Consider the following 25,527-nt stretch of genomic DNA (forward strand, 5'->3'; position numbering starts at 1 on the left):
GAGGATGCTTTACTAGTGTATATATGTGTATTGGCCAAGTTTTGAACTTGAAACAAAATGGTGTTTAGTCAATACAAGTGACCATACTTGTAAAATGTATTAAGTGTTGCAATCGGCCTCAACATAGACATGTATGTTCGGCCACATGAATGAGTACATAAGTTGATGTGTATGTTCGGTAGGTAAGCATATTGATGGCTTTATCTTGACTTAGAAAATTCAGCTAAGGGGAATATTAGCTAATATGTTGAATTCGATTCGTGATTTCGTACATATGTGACTCTAATGTCTAATGTATATATGGGCTAAGTACCTTGAGCTTCTCTTTTGATGTTCGAATGAATTGTATTAAATTGCTTAATGTGACAAAAAATGCGTATGACCATTTTGTATTTGAGCTAAAGGTGGCCATATGACCCATCAAATTCATTGTCATGTTCGGCCATAAGCTAGCATAATGAGACTTTAATAAGTTAAATTTGTTTGAATTAGCTCAAGAGCTTAGAGGACCAAAGTTGGATAAGGGAAAGGAAAAAGTGACCGAATAGCCGCCGAAATCGTTCGACAACATTCGAGGTAAGTTTTCGAGTAATGGAGCTTAGATTATGATTCGATTAGATTATGTCTTAAGTAAATCAAAATCATGCTCTTTGTATGTGGCTATTGAGCCGAAATTTGTAAGTGTGATAAGTGTTTTGTGTTTGAGCTTTGGTAATGAAAATGAAATATTGATGTGTCATGATTTATTGATATATGTGCATGGTTATTCGAATGATATTCGGGCTAAGTCCCGAAGGCTTTTGTGCTAGGTGACTATAACCGGACTAAGATCCGAAGGCATTCGTGCGAGTTGCTATATTCGGGCTAAGACCCGAAGGCATTTGTGCTAACGATTATATCCGGGCTAAGACCCGAAGGCATTTATGCTAGCGACTATATCCGGGCTAAGTCCCGAAGGCATCTGTGCTAGTGACCATATCCGGTCTAAGACCCGAAGGCCTTGTGCAAGTAGTTATATACGACTAAATCCCGAAGATTACTTGAGTTTGGGAATGAGCGATCTGCTGTAATAATTTCAATTAATACGCTCGTAAAATCTCAACAACGAGGTATGTGTTGTACATGCATTGGATTAATTGATTCCTCTTAAATAGCATTATTTCGATCGATTAAGGAGCTTCCGGTTTTTGGGTAAGTTGATCCCTTATGTATGAATATAAGGGTTGGAAATGTGAAGTAGGACTGATTTTTGAGAATATATGTGTACATGAAATTATCCGTTTGGTTATATGAATGCTATACTTCAGTTGAGCCTAATTTCATTGCTCAAAACTTACTAAGCATTAAATGCTTACTCTGTTTCTTTGAATCTGTTTTATAGATTTTGGTTCGTCACTATCGGACTCGGAGTGTCAAGTCGAAGTCGCCCACACTATCAAAGCCCTTTTGGTACACTTTTGGTTGAACTTTGAAATGGCATGTATAGGACTACCCTTTTTGTTGTTGGTCATGCACCCTTTGGTTTTTGTATAAATTTGGATAGCCATGCGAAAATGGCTTATATACACTTTGAGCTTAATATTATAATCGTCTTGTATGATGTTCATTAAGAGGTATGGAAATGTTTGGGAACGATTAGCCATTGGAATGATTAATCATGATCATATTTTGTGCTATATATGCTAAAGGGCTAGTTGAATCATGGAAACTATGTAATAGGTAAAGTCTACCTTAAAAATAGATGCTGATAGCATCAGTGACGTGAATGTGAAAAATCACTAAAAATAGTAGGAATGGAATTAAATAGTGAATAAATTATGTAATCGAACCTCGATGAATCTATTTTCATAGGATAGTAACGAAATGATCATATGAATAGTATATTATGAGATATTTCAATTTTCATGAAACAGTTTCTGGATTCCCTGTTCCGACTTTTGAAATTCATTATTAATTAACAAGAGATAATTAGAAGTCATGTCATATATGTACAGATTCCTTTTCGAGTCTAGTTTCTATAGAAACAAACGGTATCAGTATTGAAGCCCTGTACAGGGAGATATCCAAGTCGTAATGTGCAAAGGTCAGTGTATTCGAACCCTGAAATAGGGGAGACTTTAACTAATAAACTGTACTAATTGGCTCAACCAAAAATTCTAGAAAAAAAATTTTAGATGATCATATGAGTCTAGTTTTAGGAAAAAATTTACGGAACTGGTTTTCGAGTTTTGGAACTCGAGATATGATTTTTAAGGTGACAGTGACGCAGTTAGCCAGCTCGTCTAGAAATTTAAAATGGACTGTGCAAATAAGTGATTTAAGTCTGCGAACCCCTCGTGTCTGACTCCTACAACGGTCTCGGGTACGGGGTGTTACAATTTTATTGGTATCATAGCTACGGTTTAGTCGATTCTAGGACTACCGTAATACGTTGGGTCTAGCTATACATGCCATTATGTGATTATTTGATAGTGTGGTGATTTCTGACATTTGCAAATGTGTTTATATATAGTAATGGATCCCGATCCCAACCGAGCGGTAGCTGATGATCTTGAGAGTGTAGCGCCTGCTCCCGCACAAGGGACATCGCCGGCGGACTCTCAACCTAATGCTAGTAATCCGAATGATGAAGCTAGACAAGCTTTTTATAGCGTGATGAATGATTGGTTCAACCAATACATTCGAACTAATCTGACTATTCCACAACCTCCATTCCCGACAAATACCACCCCTCAAGACCTACCATACCTCCGATGGCCCGACCAAATAAGGTCAAATAAGTCCCCAGTCGAAAGAATCCAAAAACACGGGGCTACTGAATTTAAAGCTACGGACAGCGATGATGCCGAGCATGCTGAATTTTGGTTGGACAACACTATCCGGGTACTCGATGAGCTATCTTGCACACCCGATGAGTGCCTAAAGTGTACTATCTCCTTGCTACGTGATTCTGCCTACTATTGGTGGAATACGTTGACTTCTGTTGTGCCCAGAGAGTAAGTAACTTGGGAGTTCTTCCAAACCGAGTTTCGAAAGAAGTATATCAGTCAGAGATTCATTGACCAAAAACAAAAGGAATTTCTTGAACTCAAACAAGGTTCCATGTCGATTACCGACTATGAACGAAAATTTGTGAGGCTTAGCCGATACACGCGAGAATGCATTTCTTCAGAGGCCGTGATGTGTAAATGTTTCGAGGATGGACTGAATGATGATATAAAGCTGTGTGTTGGCATTTTAGAAATCCGAGAATTTGTGGTACTCGTCGAGCGAGCTTGCAAAGCCGAGGAGCTCAGTATGGAGAAAAGAAAAGCTGATATGGGAGCAAAGGAGTTTCGTAAGAGGTCTTCGGGGAGGCCCTTTCAACAGTCATCGAAGAAATTTAGAGATGATTTAGGCTGATCTAGAAATACTTCGGGCTTTTCTAGATGAGATCGCGATCGACCCCCTGTGAGTGCACGAGTCACTTCGGTCGCCAGTGTTGGAACTGATCGTCGAGACAGAGCGGAGTGCCAGTATTGTGGTAAATGGCATTCGGGGAGTTGTAGATTCCATGACCGCTCCTATTACAAGTGCGGGTCAGTTGACCACTTTATTAAAGATTGCCCGAGGTTGTCTAAACAGAATGTAAATCAGAGTGGGAAACCGGGTGCTACCACTGCTCGAGGTAGACCATCTAGAAATACGGGCAATGTTAGTGGTGGTCAGAGAGGATCTAGAGATGCAACGACCAGATCTGAGGCTCGTGCTCCTGCTAGAGCCTATGCTATACGCACACGCGAGGATGCTTCCTCGCCGGATGTTATTAGCGGTACTTTTGCTCTCTTTGATACTAATGTGATTGCTTTGATTGACCCTGGTTCTACTCATTCTTATATATGTGAAACCTAGCATCCAGTAAGACTTTACCTATTGAGTCTACTGAGTTCGTAATTCGGGTGTCAAATCCCTTGGGTCGTTACGTGCTTGTCAACAAAGTGTGTAATAAATGTCCCCTAGTAATTCGAGGTTCCTATTTTCCGGCGGACTTGATGCTTTTGCCGTTTGATGAATTTGATGTTACCCTCGGTTTAGATTGGTTGACCGTGCATGATGCGGTTGTGAATTGCAAAAGCAAGACTATTGATTTGAGGTACGCAAGTAACGAGATAATTCGAGTTGAGTCTACGGACTTAAAGGGGTTGCCTGCTGTAATATCATCAATGTTGGCTTAGAAATATGTAAGAAAGGGGTGCGAAGCATACCTTGCGTATGTGCTGGGTGACAAAGAGTTAGAAAAGAAACCCGAATCTGTGCCGGTGGTTTGTGAATACCCGAATGTTTTTCCCGAAGAATTACCGGGTTTACCACCTGTTCGGGAGGTAGAGTTTGGTATTGAGCTTATACAGGACTACACCGATTTCGATAGCTCCGTGATCGTATGGCACCAACCGAGTTAAAAGAGTTGAAAGCTCAGTTGCAAGAATTGACGGATAGAGGTTTCGCTCGACCTAGTTTCTCACCTTGGAGTGCACCAATATTGTTTGTGAAAAAGAAGGACGGAACCATGAGGTTGTGCATCGACTATCGTCGGTGAATAAAGTGACAATAAAGAATAAATATCATTCAGCGTATTGATGATTTGTTTGATCAACTAAAGGGAGCCTTAGTGTTTTCAAAGATAGATTTGAGATCGGGTTATTACCGATTATGAGTTCGAGATTCGATATACCCAAAGCTGCTTTCGAGCGAGATACGGCCACTACGAGTTCTTAGTGATGCCGTTTGGGCTCACTAATGCCCTACGGTATTTATGGATTTGATGAATCGGATCTTGAGAAGATTTGGACCGGTTCGTAGTTGTGTTCATTGATGACATCTTGATCTATTCAAGAGATGAGACCGAACATCTTGAGTACACGAGATTTGTGTTGCAAATTTTACGGGATAAACAGTTATATGTTAAGTTCAGTAAGTGTGAGTTCTGGTTAAGAGAGGTTAGCTTCTTGGGTCATATGGTATCTGCATCGGGTATTCGAGTTGGTGCGAGCAAAATTTCAGCCATACTTAACTGGAAGCCTCAGAAATATTCTTGAGGTTCGACTTTTGGGACTTGGTTACTACCGACGGTTTGTAAAGGTTTCTCGATGATAGCCACACCAATGATGAAGCTACTTCAAAAGATGTTAAGTTCGAATGGACGGAAAAATGTCAGAAAAGTTTTGATCAACTGAAAACTTATTTGACTGAAGCTCCAATTCTAGTGTAGCCCGAATCAGGCAAAGAGTTTGTCATTTATAGTGATGCATCCCTACTTGGGTTGGGTTGTGTATTGATGCAAGAAGGTCGAGTTGTAGCCTATGCATCGAGACAATTAAAGCCACATGAGAAAAATTATCCGACCCATGATCTCGAACTAGCTGCCATCGTATTTACTTTGAAAATATGGCGACACTACGTATTTGGTGAGAAGTGCCATGTATATTCGGATCACAAAAGTCTCAAATATTTGATGACTCAAAGAGACTTGAATCTGCGACAAAGACGTTGGCTCGAGTTGTTAAAAGATTATGAGCTTGTCATTGATTATCATCCGGAAAGGCTAATGTGGTTGCGGACGCCTTAAGCCGAAAATCTTTGCTTGCTTCTGAGCGATGAATGTACACTTGTCATTCTACCCGACAATGTGTTAGTAGCTGAATTAAAGGCCAAACCATTATTGATTCATCAAATTCGTGAAGCTCGAAAGTCGATGATGAATTGGTTGCAAAGCGGCTGAATGTGTTCGAATATGGAATCAATTTCAAATTGATAATGACGATTGTTTGAGGTTCAGAAGTCGTTTGTGCATTCTAAGAAATTCAGAACTCATTTCGATGATTCTGAACGAGGCTCATTGTAGCCGAATATCAATTCACCCGCGGAGTACGAAAATGTACAACGATCTGAGACGCCAGTTTTGGTGGCGTGGTATGAAACAAGACATTTCCGATTTTGTATCGAAGTGTTTAATATGTCAACAAGTGAAGGCGGAACTTCAAGTGCCTACGGGTTTACTCCAGCCGATCATGATACCTGAATGGAAATGGGATCGAGTCACGATGGATTTCGTATCTGGGTTACCAGTATTGGCAAGTAAGAAAGATGCGATTTGGGTTGTTGTGGATAGACTGACTAAGTCGGCTCACTTTATCCCCGTACGCACGGATTTTTCAATGGAAAACCTAGCTGAGTTGTATGTTTCTCAGATTGTGAGATTACACGGGGTACCGATTTCTATTGTGTCGGATAGAGATCCGAGATTCACCTCGCGATTTTGGAAGAAATTGCAAGAAGCTTTGGGTACCAAGCTGCATTTTAGCACCGCTTTTCATCCACAAACCGATGGTCAATCCGAGCAGATAATTCAGATACTTGAGGATATGTTGAGATGTTGCATCCTCGAGTTTAGTGGTTCATAGGAGCGGTATATACCTTTGATTGAATTCGCTTAAAACAATAGTTTTCAGTCAAGCATTAAGATGGCGCCTTACGAGGCTTTGTACGATCGAAATTGCCGTACACCATTGTTTTGGACCGAGCTCGGTGAAAAAAAATTTTCGGAGTTGATTTGATTAGAGATGCTGAGCAGAAAGTAAAAATAATTCGTGAAAGTCTGAAGGCAGCCACAGATCGTCAGAAATCGTATGCGGATTTGAAACGAAAGGACATTGAATATCATGTGGGAGATAAAGTGTTTCTTAAAGTTTCACCTTGGAAAAAGATACTCAGATTTGGGCGTAAGGGCAAATTGAGTCCGAGGTTCATCGGGCCATATGAAATATCCGAACGAGTCGGTCCGAGCTATGTATCGATTGATTTTGCCCCGAACTTGAAAAGATTCACGGCGTCTTTTATGTTTCGATGCTTGATGTTATAGATCGATCCATCGCACATAATTAATCCATCGAGGTTGAAATTCAACCCGATATGAGTTATGAAGAAGAACCGATTAGTATCTGGCTCGTGAAGTGAAAGAGTTCTGAAACAAAAGGGTTCCTTTAGTGAAAGTGTTATGGCTCAAACACGGGATGGAAGAAGCTACTTGGGAAACCGAGAACTCTATGAAAGAACGTTACCCAAACCTAATTACTGGTAAGATTTTCGGGGACGAAAATTTCTTAAGTGGGGGAGAGTTGTGACAGCCCTAAATTGACCCTAGTCGGAAAGTGGTTTTGGGACCACTAAACCGAGTCATAAAGATAATTAACCATCATAGTTGATGCTCATTATATGTACATATGCATGTGTGAAAATTTCATGTTTGAATTTTGTTAATAGTAAGTGAATTTTATCAAATAGGACTTATGTGAGAAAATTTGGAAATGTGCTAGGCAAATGTAAAGTGGCCTAATAATGCATGTTGTGAAATGATGGGTTTGCATGTCAAATTACCCAAAATTAAAGCATAGTGGCCGGCCATGCTATGGGTGGAAACATGTTGTAAACATGTTCTGTTAGTGAGTTATGCTAGAAAGAATAAAAAAAGGGGTTAGGATTAAAGTAATGCAAAAAGGAGGAGTGATGAAAAAAAAAATGGTCTCATTCATGCCCCCCCTTTGCCGTGAATGGAAGAAAGAAAACAAAGAAAAAAAAAGTGTTCATCCTTGAACTTCTTTGGCCGAATAGAAGAAAGAAAGGAAGGAAATGAGCTTGGAGAAAAATCAGCTATGAAGGCTCACTAGATTAAGGTATGTTTAATGTTGCTTTGAAAGTTCATACATCCCTTGGATGATTAGTCTAAATTCTAACTATCTCATGGATGGATTTGGGATTATTAGAGAGTTAGTATTCAACTAAGAGGCTTCAAAAGTTTTAGTTGAAGCCTTGAGACTATTAGCATGTTAGCTATATGGATGTGTTATGAGGCTTGAGGTGTTAGGTAAATTTGAACTCATCACCAAGTTCTTTAAGCAATCCAAGCTAAAAGTTTTGATATTGAGGTATCTTGAGCATCCGGCCATGGTAGGAAGTAGAAGGGAAAATATGGTTGTTGTTAGATGAAGTAGAGTCTAACAAATGAGCACATATGTGCATTAGTTGCTAGATGGAGAAGAATCGGCTAGCAAGTTGTGTGCTAAGGCCGAATATAATTTTGTATATTAATGAGTAATGCATGTGTTGAATTGATGGAAAGGGAGAGGATGCTTTACTAGTGTATATATGTGTATCGGCCAAGTTTTGAACTTGAAACAAAATGGTGATTAGTCAATACAAGTGACCATACTTGTAGAATGTATTAAGTGTTGCAATCGGCCTCAACATAGACATGTATGTTCGGCCACATGAATGAGTACATAAGTTGATGTGTATGTTCAGCTGTAGGTAAGCATATTGATGGCTTTATCTTGACTTAGAAAATTTGGCTAAGGGGAATATTAGCTAATATGTTGAATTCTATTCGTGATTTCGTACATATGTGACTCTAATGTCTAATGTATATATGGGCTAAGTACCTTGAGCTTCTCTTTTGATGTTCGAATGAATTGTATTAAATTGCTTAATGTGATTAAAAATGCGTATGACCATTTTGTATTTGAGCTAAAGGTGGCCATATGACCCATCAAATTCATTGTCATGTTCGGCCATAAGCTAGCATAATGAGACTTTAATAAGTTAAATTTGTTTGAATTAGCTCAAGAGCTTAGAGGACCAAAGTTGGATAAGGGAAAGGAAAAAGTGATCGAATAGCCGCCGAAATCGTTCGACAACATCCGAGGTAAGTTTTCAAGTAATGGAGCTTAGATTATGATTCGATTAGATTATGTCTTAAGTAAATCAAAATCATGCTCTTTGTATGTGGCTATTGAGCCAAAATTTGTAAGTGTGATAAGTGTTTTGTGTTTGAGCTTTGGTAATGAAAATGAAATATGGATGTGTCATGATTTATTGATATATGTGCATGGTTATTCGAATGATATCCGGGCTAAGTCCCAAGGCTTTTATGCTAGGTGACTATACTTGGGACTAAGATCCAAGGCATTCGTGCGAGTTGCTATATCCGGGCTAAGACCCGAAGGCATTTGTGCTAGCGATTATATCCGGGCTAAGACCCGAAGGCATTTGTGCTAGCGACTATATCCGGGCTAAGTCCCGAAGGCATCTGTGCTAGTGACCATATCCGGGCTAAGACCCGAAGGCCTTGTGCAAGTAGTTATATCCGGCTAAATCCCGAAGATTACTTGAGTTTGGGAATGAGCGATCTGCTGTAATAATTTCAATTAATACGCTCGTAAAATCTCAACAACGAGGTATGTGTTGTACATGCATTGGATTAATTGATTCCTCTTAAATAGCATTCGCTCAGTCGATTAAGGAGCTTCCGGTTTTTGGTTAAGTTGATCCCTTATGTATGAATATAAGGGTTGGAAATGTGAAGTAGGACTAATTTTTGAGAATATATGTGTATATGAAATTATCCGTTTAGTTATATGAATGCTATACTTCAGTTGAGCCTAATTTCATTGCTCAAAACTTACTAAGCATTAAATGCTTACTCCGTTTCTTTGAATCTCTTTTATAGATTTTGGTTCTTCACTATCGGACTGGAGTGTCAAGTCGAAGTCACCCACACTATCAAAGCCCCTTTTGGTACACTTTTGGTTGAACTTTGAAATGGCATGTATAGGACTACCCTTTTTGTTGTTGGTCATGCACCCTTTGGTTTTGTATAAATTTGGATAGCCATGCGAAAATGGCTTATATACACTTTGAGCTTAATATTATAATCATCTTGTATGATGTTCATTAAGAGGTATGGAAATGTTTGGGAATGATTAGCAATTGGAATGGTTAATCATGATCATATTTTGTGCTATATATGCTAAAGGGCTAGTTGAATCATGGAAATTATGTAATAGGTAAAGTCTACCTTAAAAATAGATGCTGATAGCAGCAGTGATGTGAATTTGAAAAATCACTAAAAATAGTAGAAATGGAATTAAATAGTGAATAAATTATGTAATCGAACCTTGATGAATCTATTTTCATAGGATAGTAACAAAATGATCATATGTATAGTATATTATGAGATATTTAAGTTTTCACGAAATAGGACCAGAACAATTTCTGGATTCCCTGTTCTGACTTTTGAAATTCATTATTAATTAACAAGAGATAATTAGAAGTCATGCCATATATGTGCAGATTCCTTTTCGAGTCTAATTTCTATAGAAACAAACGGCATCAGTATTGAAGCCCTGTAAAGGGAGATATCCAAGTCGTAATGCGTAAAGGTCAGTGTAGTCAAACCCTGAAATAGGGGATACTTTAACTAATAAACTGTACTAATTGGCTCAACCAAAAATTCTAGAAAAAAATTTGTAGATGAACATATGAGTCTAGTTTCAGGAAAAAATTTACGGAACTCGTTTTCGAGTTTTGGAACTCGAGATATGATTTTTAAGGTGACAGTGACGCAGTTAGCCAGCTCGTCTGGAAATTTAAAATGGACTGTGCAAATAAGTGATTTATGTCTGCGAACCCCTCGTGTCTGACTCCGGCAACGGTCTTGGGTACGGGGTGTTACACTAGGTCAGATAAACCCATGGTCCAATAGTTCTTGAATCTGGGTCTTAAGCTCCACAAGCTTCTTCAGTGCAATTCTATATGGCGCGATGGACACCGGAACTGTACCAGGAAGGAGCTCAATCCCAAACTCCAGTTCATGCTCTGGAGGTAACCCCAGTAACTCTTCCTGAAAGACGTCCGAAAAATCTCTAACAGTCCTGATATTTTTTACTGAAGAGTTCCCAATATTTGAAACACCGATGTATGCCAAGAACGCCACACAACCATTGCGAACCAATTTCTCAGACCTTAGCGCAGAAATTACATTACTCAAATAGTTCTGCCGTTCCCCAATTACCACTACCTCCTCATCTGTCTCAGTTCTCAAAACAAATCGTTTAGTGGCACAATCTAAGCTTACCTGATGTTTAACTAACCAATCTATACCAGTATTAAATTGAATTCTCCGAAAGGCAGCTCCATTAGATCGGCCAAGAAGACAACTCCTTGTATTTCTAAGGAAACATCTCTAAACACCATATTTATCCGAACGGGCTGCCCCAATGGACTTAGTACAGTTATCTCACTCATAGTGTTTTCAGCCATAATACTCAACATCTTAGACACAGAACATGCTATATACGAATGTGTAGACCCGACATCAATCAATGCAGTATGAGGTACATTATATATAAAGAACATACTCGTTATGACATCCGGAGCATCTTCGTCCTCTCGGCGCGTGTAGCGTAAACCGGTGCCGGTTGTCTTGCCTCAGTGTGACTAGCACCTCTGCCCAGTGCTCCACGACCCTGACCTATACCATTTCCACCCCTGGCTTGACCTCAACCTCTCAATGGCTGCTATTACCAAAACCAGCAGCTTGCACTTGCTCGGGCCTCCATGGAAAATCCTTGACACGATGCTCCAATGATCTGCATCTCAGACATGTACCTATCTTTTTCCAATATTTGCCCTGATGGTGTTTCCCACAATCAACACAAAACTGTGGTCCAGTAGTAACAGCAGCAGGGGTCCTAACTCTGATTATTCCATCAACTCTGGGCTTTTTCTTAAACCTCTAGAAAGAATTTGAGGGCTCAGCATCCCTCTCACCTCTGCCTTTCTCTTTATTCTGGTGCTCAGCGCGCGTCACATCCTCGGTGATTTTTTCCTTGTCAACCAATGCTACGAAATCTCACTCCCTCTGAGGAGCTATCAGAACTCTTAAAACATCTCTGAGGCTATCCTCAAATCGAACACACCGTTCGTACTCTATTGCCACCATACTACGTTCATAGCGGCCCAGTCATAAAAATTCAGCCTCATATTCAGCCACTGTCCTTTCTCCCTGAGTTAAGTTTAGAAATTCCCTTCTACGGGCATCCACATAAGAGGTACCCACATACTTAGCCTGGAAAGTAGTCTTGAAAAACTCCTAGGTCAATCGATAGGCTTGAGTGCCCTCTTTGACAGTAAGCCACCACAAGTAGGCCTCATCTCTCAACAGTGATACTGTGCCTTTTAATTTTTGCTCGGGGGTGCAGTCGAGGTCATCCATGATCCTCTTTGTGGCCTCGATCCAATATTCAGCAACATTAGGGGCCACTCTAGAAATACCCCTGAATATGTCAGCCCATTATTAGACCTGAGTCGTTCCGTAACCGACCCATGGCCCACAGTACAAGTACTAGGCCCAGCGAAACCCTTTCCAGAATCCTTAACATTGCTTGGGACAATACGTCATCCCAGCTGCTTGATTTTGAGACCCTATCTTAGCGATAGGTGAAGCTGGTGCCTCTCTAACTTCCTCATTAGGCTGGTGTCCAGAAGACTAAGACCCAGCCCTCTGCCGCGGCCTCTACCACGAGTACCTCTAGTGCTCATTATCCAATTGCGATTTAATCTGTATTAAAAGTTTTATGCTAGTTAGTTTATTGTTCCTATGTTTATTATCAATATCTTATGAACAACATTATCCCAGAGTTTTGTTTTCGCAGTTCGTATTCCTACTATGGTTCGTAGTTTACTCTAACTAAAGAGTTTCAGTACAGTTTTACTACTTAAAGTAGTCTTAGTAATAACATTTCAATATTATCCTTTCAGAATAAAAAATTAGAAAACTTACAGGATCAGCGCAGAGACTCGGTGTATCACTCCTTCAGTAAAACATTTTGAAATAATGATTTTTAAACCAGTTTAAAACAATGTTGTTGAAATTTTTACATTTTTGAAAAACCCAAATCCACAATCAAGTTTTAAAACCTAGCTCTGATACCACTAAATGTAACACCCCAAACCCGGCCTAGAGGTTATGGCCGAATCTGTGACGTCACATTGGAGTGTTTTTCCAACACACAAATTGCGTGAAAATTCATTATACATCAAACTTCTTTAGGTTCTTAACAAAAGTCTAGGATGTCCGGTTCATTGTGAAAACTCAAGTTGTCTTAGCAAAATATTAATTATACTAGTTTGTTATTAAAATCTAAAATAGTGTTTGTTGCAGAAGCTTTCAAAATGTGTTGCGTAAACGTGGTGTTTTCAGAAAAACTTTTGTTTATACTTTCTCAAAAATTCGAAACCTACTACTACTACCAAATTAAAATTCAAGTAACTAAATCCCCAAATTAAAACAAAAATAAAATTAAAGAGGCCTTATTAAAAATGAAAACCCAAAATAAAGTATTAATTATAATATTAAAAGAAACTTTGTCGAGTGGCCACCTCTGAATCCTTCGTCGCCACGATCTATCTAAGCTTGGGGATTTCCTGCATAGTTAACAGATGGGTGAGTTTACAAAAACTCAGAGTGTGAAATCCCATAAAAGCGTACAGTCAGAGTAAACACAATTTGGGCCTAAGCCCTTTCAGTTTCAGTTAAGGGTTTTAGCCCCTCTTTTAGTAGCAGTAGCAGTCTGGGCCTGAGCCCATTTCAATAACAGTGTCAGTTTGGTCCTTAGCCCATTTTAGTACAGTATGAAAACAAAGAATCCTACCCAATCCATTCGCTACACACCATCTCTGTACCAGCCCTGCACACTATGTGGGATAAAATCAACCCACCCAACCCCACACACCAAGTCATACTGGTTGCAGCACTAGAACAGTATTTGTAGTAGAGATGCCAGTAATAGGCTTATAGCATTTCAGTACACTTCCTACAAAATTATATATCTCACCCCATACAATGCAACATAATATAAATGTACATATAGTAAAAATGGCATGCTCAAACAATCATACATCATATAGGGGTAAAACAGTTTACCAAAATAAGGGCCCAGGTATACTTACTGGCCCAACAGTAAGTCTACAGTCGTCTTGGGCGACCCGTGCAACCCTAATAGTCAATCAGTGATAATGGTCCTACAACCTATATTATGACCCATGAAGGCCCACACTCCCGTATGGCCCAGTAAGCCCAAAAATAACCTTCTCCGTGTGAACTACACAGCCTGATCCACTAACATCCACACGTTCGTGTGGGGCCCATGAGCCTGTGGGGCCCACATGGCTCATTTTCAGCCCAACATAGGCCAAATTGGCCAAATCCCATGAAATCGCTCATGGTGGCCTCTTACGATCATAAGTCCTTGTTTGAACGTTCAGAGATGAACACAAGCGTGGGCACGCTTGTATAGCGTTAACGAGCGCAGTTTCTACCTTTTGCCGATTTATGAATATTGAAGTGTGGTCACACACCTGATTGTGAAAATGTGCTACCGACCCATGAGTATTCCACACCCATCATAGTAAAAAATTCGATTAGTCACTTATCATCATCAGGGTTAAACGCCCTCCTTTTTACTCTTAATCTAACTAATATTGATACTTGCCTTGATTGGCCAATTGTGGCTTAGTCCTTCTAGGTCATTGACTAAAATTGATCCCTTGCTCCTTACTGAAAATCTACATTATCAGCGATTTGCATTAACACGATTGCTTACACATGGCTTGAAACGTTATGTATTACCATATATAAAAAAAAAAACCATAGCCTCATAAGTTAGGGAAAGGGGCATTCGGCTAACACCAAGGAATGCAAGCCAATATGCCCCAATTGCACACTATAGCTACAATAAAGTTACCTTTGGTTGGATGATGAGGGGAGGTTTCGAACACTACAGTTATCACTTGCAACTCCTTCACTCCACGAGTAAATCTAGAAGCCAAAAGAGACTTCACAAGAAGAGGGAGAATGTGAGAATCGGTAGTAAAAAAGTAAGAGATTCCAGCTCTAATAGTGTGATAGAGGGGAGGCTTGATGACAGTTGAAAGAGTAGAGAGAAAATAAAAGCTCGAGTGTACTCACCAACTTGTCAGAGTGCAGTTCAAATTGGAGTAGAAAGAAGTGAGTGTGCGATGAAGTAATTGGCTCGGGTTTGAAATAGAAAGAGGGTGTAAGAGAAGCGATTGAGAGAAAAAGAGAGAAGAAGAGAAACTTAGAAGATGTTCGGCCAAAAAGGGAAAGAAAAGAAGAAAGCAAAAAACAACAAGAGACCCCCAAATGCCAAAAGAAAAGAAAGACATCTAAAATTTCCTAGCACTAATTGGTTTTCCAAAGAAAAGGTTCCCAAAAGGTCAATTCGGCATTCCCTAAAATGTGATCGATTTTACCAAATAGTCTTTTTCCCCAAACGGCATCCCTAGCTCTCCCTCAATCGGCTTCTCCATTTTCTCCAACCGAGCACTATACAAATCCCTACAAAATCTCCCAACTTTTCTCCCCCCAACACTCCTAAAATCACTCCCCTATCTCCACACAACTCTCTCCAACATACACTCCTTAATAACCCATTCAAACCCCATCAATTTCAGTAAAATTAGGATACTCCTAGGACACATAAAGCAAAATAGAATACTTTTATGCATTGCTAAGCCTCAAACCTCAGACCCCAAGAACACTCCACATGACCCTTGCCACTAGACTAGCAAGCCCTTTTTGTCATGCAACACTCTCATTAATTTAAGAGTCTACTAGCAGGAGATAAGGGTTCATACAACTAGGAGCAAAATTTTTCTCAAGTTAAGGCTTGAACCAAAGACTTTCCAGACACTCCCAGGGAACTAAACCACTAAGGCAAGCATACAACCATGTCACAAACACACAAAACTAATTTTTAACAGAGTTTTCAGGATTTGGGGTGTTATAAATTCACAGTGTATTGTTGCTTGATAACATGATTATTGATAACACGGTGTGTGAGGCATGATGTTTACGCTAATCATTGTTTAAATGAAGCTTCCATGGAATGGTTTACTAGCGACTAAGGTACGCCACTTGTTTAAATTAACCAATGGGTGATATTCATGAAATTGAATGTTTAATTCGATTTAATAGAGGCTTAATTGGTGTTAATAAATTCAATTGAAGGTGTATGAATATGTATGATATTTAACTATAGCTAAATCGGATTGGCCATTAAAATACTCAAAATTGTGTTTAAAATCTAATTTTTCACACAAAAAACTGTAATGAACTGTTGGGGGTTTGAATTCTGATCTTTTTAAATCAGTTCTCTAGTTGTCTAAATTACAAATTAGTCTTGTAACTTGATCAGCCTAATTAGAGCCTTAAATGATAAAGAAACTTGATGAAATTTTAGGGTTAGACTGGTAATAGATAACATTTGTTAGAAACACACTCAATTTAATATTCGGGTATAGTACTGATAGTTTGAAATTGTTAAGATTTAGTCATTAATGATAAAACTTGAATTAGACAGAGAAAATAAACTCAGATTAAGTTGAAATATTTAGGGCTTACATAATTTAACGAAAAAAGGGTTGGTAAATGTATAGATCTAAATTCGAGTTAGTTTAACCACAGGTGGTAAAATGACAAAAATGCTTTTGGTTAAATTACTTATAAAAAGTTTAATATTGGTTCATAAATTGCTTTCGCATTAATAAATAACTAATAAATAGATAAAATTGATGTGTTATAAGGCCGGGGTGTGTCTTGGGAGGTCATTAGTTGGAGAGTCCCTTAGGTGGCTAATTTAACACTTCGAATTTGGGCTGCTCCGTCTCGGTTGGGTTTGGGGTGTCACAAAGCAAGACCTTGTGAACCTTTCAAACCCCATTAAAATAAAGATTGGACGTTGGATAATTAGAACCAGAAAAAACACATGTCACATCATAAAAGACTTTCAAAAATTGCAAAGAATAACAACATTTCTCAACTCCTCATTAGAAAGTGCAAATATTTGATAATATTTAACCCATTGGCCCCAATAATCTAGTACATCTTTATAGTAAAGAGAAGATTCAAGCATCTAATAAGTAGAATTCCTTCTCACACACACATCTTGACAAAATGTTTTGGTCACATTCAAATGAAAACTTTTGTTGGCCATATCATAAAATCTTTTCCTATGAATTCCTGACTTTTTTATTTACTTTAATTCCATTTTGAGTCTTACCAACAACATCATCAGCAAGTTCCAAACCAGCTTTTAACTATAAGGTTCAATATATGTGCACACCATCTAACTTGAAAAAAAACACCATTACACAAAATAGCTTGGTTCGCACGAAAACGATTTTTAAGACAAGAAACCATAACATCATTATAAGAAGTATTATCCAAAGTGATGCTAAAAATTTTGTTGTCTATACCCCATTGAGATAAACATAAAATAAGCTCATCCGCTATGGTCAAACCATCATACGGAGGAAATAAAGCTCCAAACCTTATGATTCTCTTTCGTAGCTTCTGATCTTTGACAACCCAATGAGCAGTAATGCAAATATGTTCATCATTAGTATACACCAAGTTCCAATTATCAGAAGTTAGACAAATTAAACCAGGTGCTTTAGCCAACTCTTCTTTAATATGATCTCTCTCTTTTGCATAATATATTAGGATATCCCTAGTAGCTGTATGTCTACTTATATTCTTAAAATTAGGACTAGTAATTCTCATCATGTATCTAAATCCTGGTTCTTCAACTGTCCTAAATGAATGCTTGCCACACACAAAAAAGTAGAAACAGCTCGATGACACTAATCAGCATCAAACTTGTTGTTTTTTTTATAGATAGACCACCTCCAAAGGATGGTTGAGTGACTATGGTGTATTGGGTGATGTTCTTATTAAAATTTTCAAATAACTATTTAGATGACGTCTTAAAGTTCCACTAGAAGATCTCGTAGAAAAGAAACTTTTATAATGATTACATTCTGCCTTCAATTTTTCTTTTTTCTCATATTCAAGCTTTGTCATTTCATCCCACACCTTTGAAGTGGAATACTTTTGACGTTTGGGAGCACTTTCATATTTATTAAATTGATCATCCACAGATATAGGAGTGTTTAAACTCGCCATAGTCATAAAAACTCAAGCCCTGAAATCCAAATGATTATATAGTTGTTTAACAATTGTAATTTTCATCTTGGTTGTAAAGAGAATGATTGAGAAAACACATTGACAATGAGAGCTCGCTCATATTATATAAAAAATCATTTACCATCTATAAAAAACCCTTTAACAAATAAGTTTACTAATTAATAGAATTAAATTATAAAAATAAGATTAACTGATGGTCACTAAACTAACTATAAATACGACAAAGGCAAGTGCACATACCAAAAAGTAGTATAGCTATGGTGAGTATAGAATATCGTATCACGAGGACTAAAAGCATTAGTAATTACTATTTTTTATTATTTAGTCAACAATTTGAGGTGATGTGTTTTAATCTAAATTTACTAAACTAATTTAACTAAGAATGCAACAAAGAGTGAATCAAAGAAATAATCAAATATTAACCAATGAGATAGACAATACCTAGTAAAGAATCCACCTAGACTTCACCTTTTATTATGAATCTGAATTAAACAATTTATTCACTTGTGTCTTGATCCGTAGAAATCCCTAAATTATGTTAATATCTCTTTCGAGAGTAAGAACAATTGACTCTAGGTTGATTAATTGAAATCTCTTTCTAATTAAAACCCCTATCGTCGCATTAACTCACTCTATGGATTTCCTTATTAGATTTAACTCTAATCCAGTAGATTTATGTTGTCCTATTTCTAGGATTGCATGAAACTCCACCCAATTACACTAGATCTACTCTTAAATAGGGACTTTTGCTCCACTGCATTAAGCACATTAAACATGAATTAATATCCTGGAAATATTAAAACAAGAAAAAAACATACATAATTGAGAACAATAATAAAGTATTTATCGCGTAAAAACATACATTGAATAAAAGGATTCATCATAGGTTTCATCCTTCCTAGATATGTAGGGAATTTAGTTCATAATCCTGAATGAAAACATCTCAAAGTCAGAAAAACCAAAAGACATAAAGAAACTCAATAAAACTTTGAAAGAAATTAAAAGGAGATCTTCGATCTTGATGGAGATCTGCTTCTAAGTTGATTTTGATGGTGTTCTTCTAGTGTTTTCTTCGATCTTCTCTTATTGCTCTCTTATGTCTTCTTTTAATTGGTATTTATAGATTTTAGAATTCTCAGAAAGCCTAAAAACTGGGTTTTTCTACGTATTTGGGATGTAGGGTCATGTGCCAGCCCGTGTAGAAATGCCCAGGCCTTGTAGATCTTGAAAATAGCTCTTTTTGTCCGTGTTTGGCTTATTAATGCTCTCCTAAGTATAGAAAATTGAATTTAAAATATTAAGAGCATCAAATTCACTAATTTGCATAATTAATCATCCAAAAATGCATTAAGAATGAGATCAAAATATGTTACTTTTATAGCTTATCACACACATGGTTTGTACTCATCTTCCATTAAAACTTTATAGGTGCAAAAAGAAGGATTAATCCCTCTAATTTCAGAAATCTTCCAGGCTATAGCTCTTTTATGTTCCTTCAACACTTGCAATAACTCATCTCTCTCATTTGGCTTTAAATATGAAGCAATAATCACTGGTAATGTAGAATTGTCTCCAAGTAATGCATACTTTAGGTGATTTGGTAATTACTTCAGTTCCAAATTGAGAGGTTCTTCAATAGAGGGTTTTAATTTTATTTTAGTTCCTTGTTTACCTTAATGTCCTAATAATTTTTTTGTCTCAGTGAATACTCAATAGAATCTAAATCATTTTTTGCCTCACTTATGACAACATTATTGCCATCCACCTCCTCTCCTTGAACAAGACGCAGCATCAACGTGTCCTTATGAACGATTTCCTACCATGAATCATGAAAAACATGATCAATAGAGTCAATAAAATGACAAGAATCACCTTGTTCTCTAGAAAATCGCATAGCATCATAAATTTTAAAAATGATCTCCTTACCACCTACCTTAAGCACAAGTTTACCATCACCCACATCAATGACAGCTCTAGCAGTAGCTAAAAAGGGGCAACCTAAAATTAAAGGTACCTCACCACCCTCATCCATGTCAATCACAATAAAATCAATAGGGAATATGAATTTATCTACTTTCACAAGTACATCATCAATGATACCTCTAGGATATTTGATAGATCTATCAGCTAATTGAATACTCATCCTAGTGGGTTTTGGTTCCCCAAGACCAAGTTGCTTGAACATTTTATAAGACATCAAATTAATGCTAGCACCCAAATCAACTAATGCTTTCTCAATGTTTAAACTACCAATAAAATAGGGAATAGTAAAACTTCCTGGAGCTTTCAACTTAGTTGGTAATTTATTTTGGAGAATAGCTGAACATTCCTCGTTAAGTTCCATAGTGGATAGCTCTTCAAACTTCCTTTTATTTATTAATAGCTCCTTTAAAAATGTTACATATGTAGACATCTGCGAAATAGCTTCAACAAAATGTAAGTTAATATGTAATTGTTTAAAAAGTTCAATAAATTTACCAAATTGTTCATCCACGAGGTCTTTCTTCAACTTTGCGGGATATGGGATCGGTGGTTTATATTCTTTAAGCACTAGTGTAGCACCACTAACCCGTATCCATCGCCAGAGTAGGGTTACGAGGTATTACCTATCAATACACATCATTTAATATCCAAATTTCATACATTCATACATTCATTTACAAATATCATTCAATACAATCATATTGTCCCTAATTAGGGCCTATGAGGCCTTAAACATGCTTTAGAAGTGGTTCGGGACTAAACTGATAACATATGGAAATTTTGGAAACTTAGAAAAATTTTAACATTTCAAGTGTCACACGCCCGTGTGAACAGGCCGTGTGCCTCACACGGCTAGTAGACATGCCCGTGTCATAGACCGTGTGGAAACAAGGCATACATACTAACTTGCATCACATGGCCAACGACACACCCGTGTGCCAGGCTGTGCCAAAACTGTAGGGCATACTAACTTATCAACACGGCCAACTCACATGCCCGTGTGCTAGGCCGTGTGCCATTTAGGGGGTATACTGGCTTGTACCACACGGCCGATCACACGCCCGTGTGTAAGGCCGTGTAGAGCATACTGACTTCAATTCCATTTCAACACTAGGGGACACATAGTCGTGTACTTAACCGTGTGTCAAATTTGGCTAAGACACACGCCCGTGTCCTACCTGTGTGGACAAAAATAGGCTATTTGTAAAGCTATTTTGCCACCCCAATTTCATATACATACACAAGCATAAATAATAACATTTTATAGCCCAATAGGCAGCTATTCCATGACATTCCATACACATATAGTACCAATTCAACATAGTATTGATTACCTAATAACTAACATACATCTTCCATTCATATGCTCACCAAATAACATGACATCATTTGGATAATTTTCCATTTCATCAACCATGAGTCAAAACATACCAAAACATACTATCAAATTTAGCCAAATCACATGGCTTAACTTATACACAACATAAACTAAAATCATGATCTCAAGTAACCATATTTATCATCTTTAAAACTAGCCTATACATGCCATATTTACAATTATCCAAAAATTCAAAAGTACCAATCGGCAATTGGATAGTGTGATGCGAAACTCCAACTGGTCCAAAACGAGCAAGCTAACAAACCTCTATAAAACATAGGAAAAGAAACAAAGTAAGCTTTATAGCTTAGTAAGCCTGTATAATTCAGAATTAAACTTACCATAAATACCAAAATCAAGGCAAATAATCAAAGTGTATTCAATTCAATTACCAAATGCCTAAACACAAGCATTCTTCACAAGTTAGTCACCTAAATACATGAATTCATCCATTATCTCAATACATTGCATCATATCAAGTTTATATATCATGTACAACATTGGTAACAATTTCATTTCAAATCATATAAACAATAATTTGTTTGAAAACCGTAACTTATCTGTATAAATAGAATTTATGCCCGTTGAACTTATTAGAATCTCAAAGGATACTTGGGTGATATACATCAGTAATCCATCAATTCATTATCATTTCTACTCTTTCAATCCATGATTAGTAAGCTCCTCCTAAGCTGATACACAGTAAACTCTATTGAGCTGAAACAGTAAGCTCTGAAGAGCTAAACAGTAAGCTCATACGAGCTGAGAACAGTAAGCTCTTAAGAGCTGATATATCGGTAAGCTCATACGAGCTGCGGTGAGTCCGCAACACATGCAAGATCTCAACCAAAACGGTAACCCTAGTGACATGTCACTCTTATCCTACGAATTCATACAGTTCAAATAAGGCTCAGTAACAAATAGATTATATAGATAAGGCATTCATATTTAAAGTATATCAATTATTCAATTATACACATTCATTACAAATAAATACAAGTATTTAAAAGTTTGATTCTAAATATACGAACTTACCTCGTATCGCTCAAATAAAAACTATCGGTTATTTGTCAATCTTCCTTTTTCCCTGATCTAAACTCGATCTCAGCTTATCTTGATCTATATATTACCAAATTCAATTCATTCAGCATTCAATCTATTCAATTTAGTCTATAATTCATATTTTGGAAAATTTATACATTTGCCCTTATACTTTTACATTATTTATAATTTAGTCCTTATCACATAAAATTGCAAATTCATGCAATTTAGTACCAACCCATGCCTAGCCATATCTTTCATTATTTTACACTTTTAACCACCTAATTTTACATTTTTCTCAATTTAATCCCTTTTTTATATTTTTGTCAAAAATCACTTTACAAAACTAGTTTAACTATCAATAAAATTTCATAATATATCATCAATATCAATGTACTCAAACATTCAACAATGGTAACATGACATATCTTCAAAAATTACAAAATCAAAGGTACGGGGTAGCTAGAATACAAAGCAACGATCTCAAAAACGTAGAAATCATTAAAAACCGAGTCAAAATGACTTACCAATTTAGCTATCAAATGATCGAACCCTAGAACAACTTCAATGGTTTCTTTTTCTTGGTATTTTCGGCTAAATAAGATGAGTACGAAGCTTTGTTTTGTTTTTATTTTATTTATCTTATAATAATAACTATTTTACATATTTACCCTTAATAATAAATCATTTAAAACATTCATTTAATGTCCAATATTTTCCATTTATCCTACCTTAACTTTAAGGTTCTATAGCTATTTAATACTTTTAGCTAATAGAATACAAGTTTTACGCTTTACGAGATTTAGTCTTTTCTACCTAATTGCGCATTCAAATAGTAAAATTTCTTTACGAAACTTTCACATAATAATTCTATCATCCTGTAAACCTTATTAAAATAATAAAATAAATATTTTGATCTGGAATTTGTGGTCCCAAAACCACTGTTCCGATTTGACCCAAAAAGGGGTTGTTACAACTGGTGTCTGAATTTCTTTGGGCTTTACCCCCTCATCATTTGCCTTATTAGTTTCATGTTGCAACTTCTTGTTTAGCTCAGCCAACACTTTTCCATTCCTCAATGTAATTTCCTTCACATGCTCTTTTGGGTTGGGTTCAGTGTTACTAAGTGAACTACCTTGTTTTCTTTCTGAAACTAATTTAGCAAACTGCCCAACCTGATTTTCGATCCCATGAATTGATGGTTGCTGATTTTTCAAATTTGTCTTGGTGTTTTGAAAATAAGTCTCCGACACCGAAATAAATTTTTCCAACATATCTTCAAGGTTCGACTTCTTCTTTTGCTGATAAGGTTGTTGAAAGCCCGAAGGGGGTTGTGGCCTTCGGTTTCCTTGACCACCCCATGAGAAATTTGGGTGGTTTCTCCAACCTACATTATAGTTAGTATTATAAGGGTTATTTTGAGTTCTAGAATTATTACCCATATAATTGATGTGTTCATTCTCCATGCTACGGCCGAAGGGTAAATATTTTGGACTATTCACTCCAACTTCATTTGCATCGCATTGCATCACCGAATTTACCCACGTAAAAAGATATAAACCATCAATTTTTTTATTTAATATTTCTACCTGGTTTGATAACATGTAATTGCATCTAAATTAAAAACACCGACTTCTTTGATTGGCTTCGTCCTCATAACTTGCCACTGATAATTATTCAGTGACATCTCCTTAATAAATTCATAAGCCGCTTTGGGTGTTTTATTATTCAGAGTACCACCAACTGCTGCATCAATTAACTGCCTTGTTGAGGGATTTAAACTGTTGTAGAAGGTTTGAACTTGTAACCATAAAGGTAGCCCATGGTGAGGGCACCGTCTCAATAAGTCCTTATACTTCTTCCATGCATCATATAAAGTCTCTAAATTGATCTGCACAAAGGAGGAGATATCATTCCTTAACTTGGTTATCTTCGCTAGTGGAAAGTACTCTAGAAGAAATTTCTCGGTCATTTGAGCCCATATGGTAACAGAACCTCGTGGTAAGGAATTTAACCACTGTTTAGCTTTGTTCCTAAACAAGAAAGGGAATAACCGTAAGTGAATGGCATCGTCAATGGTGCCATTAATTTTGAAAGTATCGCAAATATCCAGAAAATTGGCCAAATGAGTATTTAGATCTTTTTCTTGCAAACCATCGAACTGAACAAACTGTTGTATCATCCGAATAGTATTCGGCTTCAGTTCAAAATTATTTGCAGCAATGGTGGGTGTCACAATACTCGATTTATCCCCAGTTAGAGTGAGCTTGGCATAATCGTACATAGTACAAGGAACAGGATCTAGATTTTCAACAACTGTATGAGGTAGCTGATTATTCTGGTTATCAACCATCTCCTCAGTAATAACAATGTCCTCTTGTTCGTCTACTAAATTTTCTCGAATCTGCCTTGCTTCTCTATGGATTCTATGAGCTGTACTTTCAATTTCACTATCAAACAGTAATGGTCCCGACTGATTTCTTCTAGTCATAAACTAAAGAAACCTACTAGAAGCAAATGAAAGAAAACTTAGAAAGTACAAATTATAATAAAAATAGAAATTATAATAAAAATAAAAATGAATAAATTAATAAAAATAAAGTGTTCCTAAAATTTTAGTCCCCAGCAATAGTACCGAAAACTTGATGGTCACTAAAATAACTATAAATACGACAAAGGCAAGCACACCTATTGAACCATAGTATATCTATGGTGAGTAAAGAATATCGTATCCACGAGGACTAAAAGTATTAGTAATTACTTTTTTTATTACTTAGCCGGTAATTTAGGTGATGTGTTTTAATCTAAATTTACTAAACTAATTTAACTAAGAATGCAACAGAGAATAAATCAAAGAAAAAATCAAAGATAACCAATGAGAGAGACAATACCTAGGAAAGAATCCACCTAAACTTCACCTTTTACTATGAATCTGAATTAAACAATTTATCTACTTGTGATTTTGATGCGTAGAAATCCCTAAATTATGTTAATATTTCCTTTGAAAGTAAGAACAACTGACTCTAGGTTGATTAGTTGAAATCTTTTTCTAATTAAAGCCCTTATCGTAACATTAACTCTATCTATGAATTCCCTTATTAGATTTGACTTTGATCCAGTAGATTTATGTCATCCTATTTCCAGGATTGCATGCAATTCCACTGAATTATGCTAGATCTACTCTTAAACAAGGACTTTTCCTCCACTGAAATAAGCACATTAAACATGAATTGATATCCCGAAA

The 25,527-nt window shown here is 37.0% G+C and overlaps 1 protein-coding gene and 1 non-coding gene across 2 annotated transcripts; one reads left to right on the forward strand and one right to left on the reverse strand.

Annotated features, from left to right (window-relative positions):
* Positions 1-10,552: 10,552 nt before the first annotated feature.
* Positions 10,553-11,815, reverse strand: LOC128285389 (uncharacterized). The gene is made up of 3 exons (XM_053022892.1): positions 11,753-11,815; positions 11,398-11,608; positions 10,553-10,899 (listed from the first exon to the last, which is right to left on the reverse strand). Exons 1-3 carry the CDS (start codon positions 11,813-11,815, stop codon positions 10,553-10,555), a joined length of 621 nt encoding a protein of 206 aa, XP_052878852.1.
* A 12,285-nt stretch (positions 11,816-24,100) lies between these two features.
* LOC128286124 (small nucleolar RNA R71) lies at positions 24,101-24,207 on the forward strand. Its single transcript, XR_008276669.1, has one exon. It is a non-coding gene; the product is annotated as a small nucleolar RNA R71 (small nucleolar RNA).
* The last annotated feature ends 1,320 nt before the right edge of the window (positions 24,208-25,527 follow it).

The sequence above is a fragment of the Gossypium arboreum genome, chromosome 12, assembly GCF_025698485.1.
Source record: "Gossypium arboreum isolate Shixiya-1 chromosome 12, ASM2569848v2, whole genome shotgun sequence".
Taxonomy (NCBI): Eukaryota; Viridiplantae; Streptophyta; class Magnoliopsida; order Malvales; family Malvaceae; genus Gossypium; species Gossypium arboreum.

What these genes read in the sequence shown, in the direction of transcription:
- LOC128285389 (XM_053022892.1), bottom strand. Translation starts at nt 11,815, where the DNA reads ATGGTGGCAATAGAGTACGAACGGTGTGTTCGATTTGAGGATAGCCTC. An exon ending in GCCTCAGAGATGTTTTAAGA is followed by an intron (nt 11,609 to 11,752) that starts GTTCTGATAGCT and finishes AATTCTTTCTAG; the next exon opens with AGGTTTAAGAAAAAGCCCAG. An exon ending in AGTGCAAGCTGCTGGTTTTG is followed by an intron (nt 10,900 to 11,397) that starts GTAATAGCAGCC and finishes GAACTGAGACAG; the next exon opens with ATGAGGAGGTAGTGGTAATT.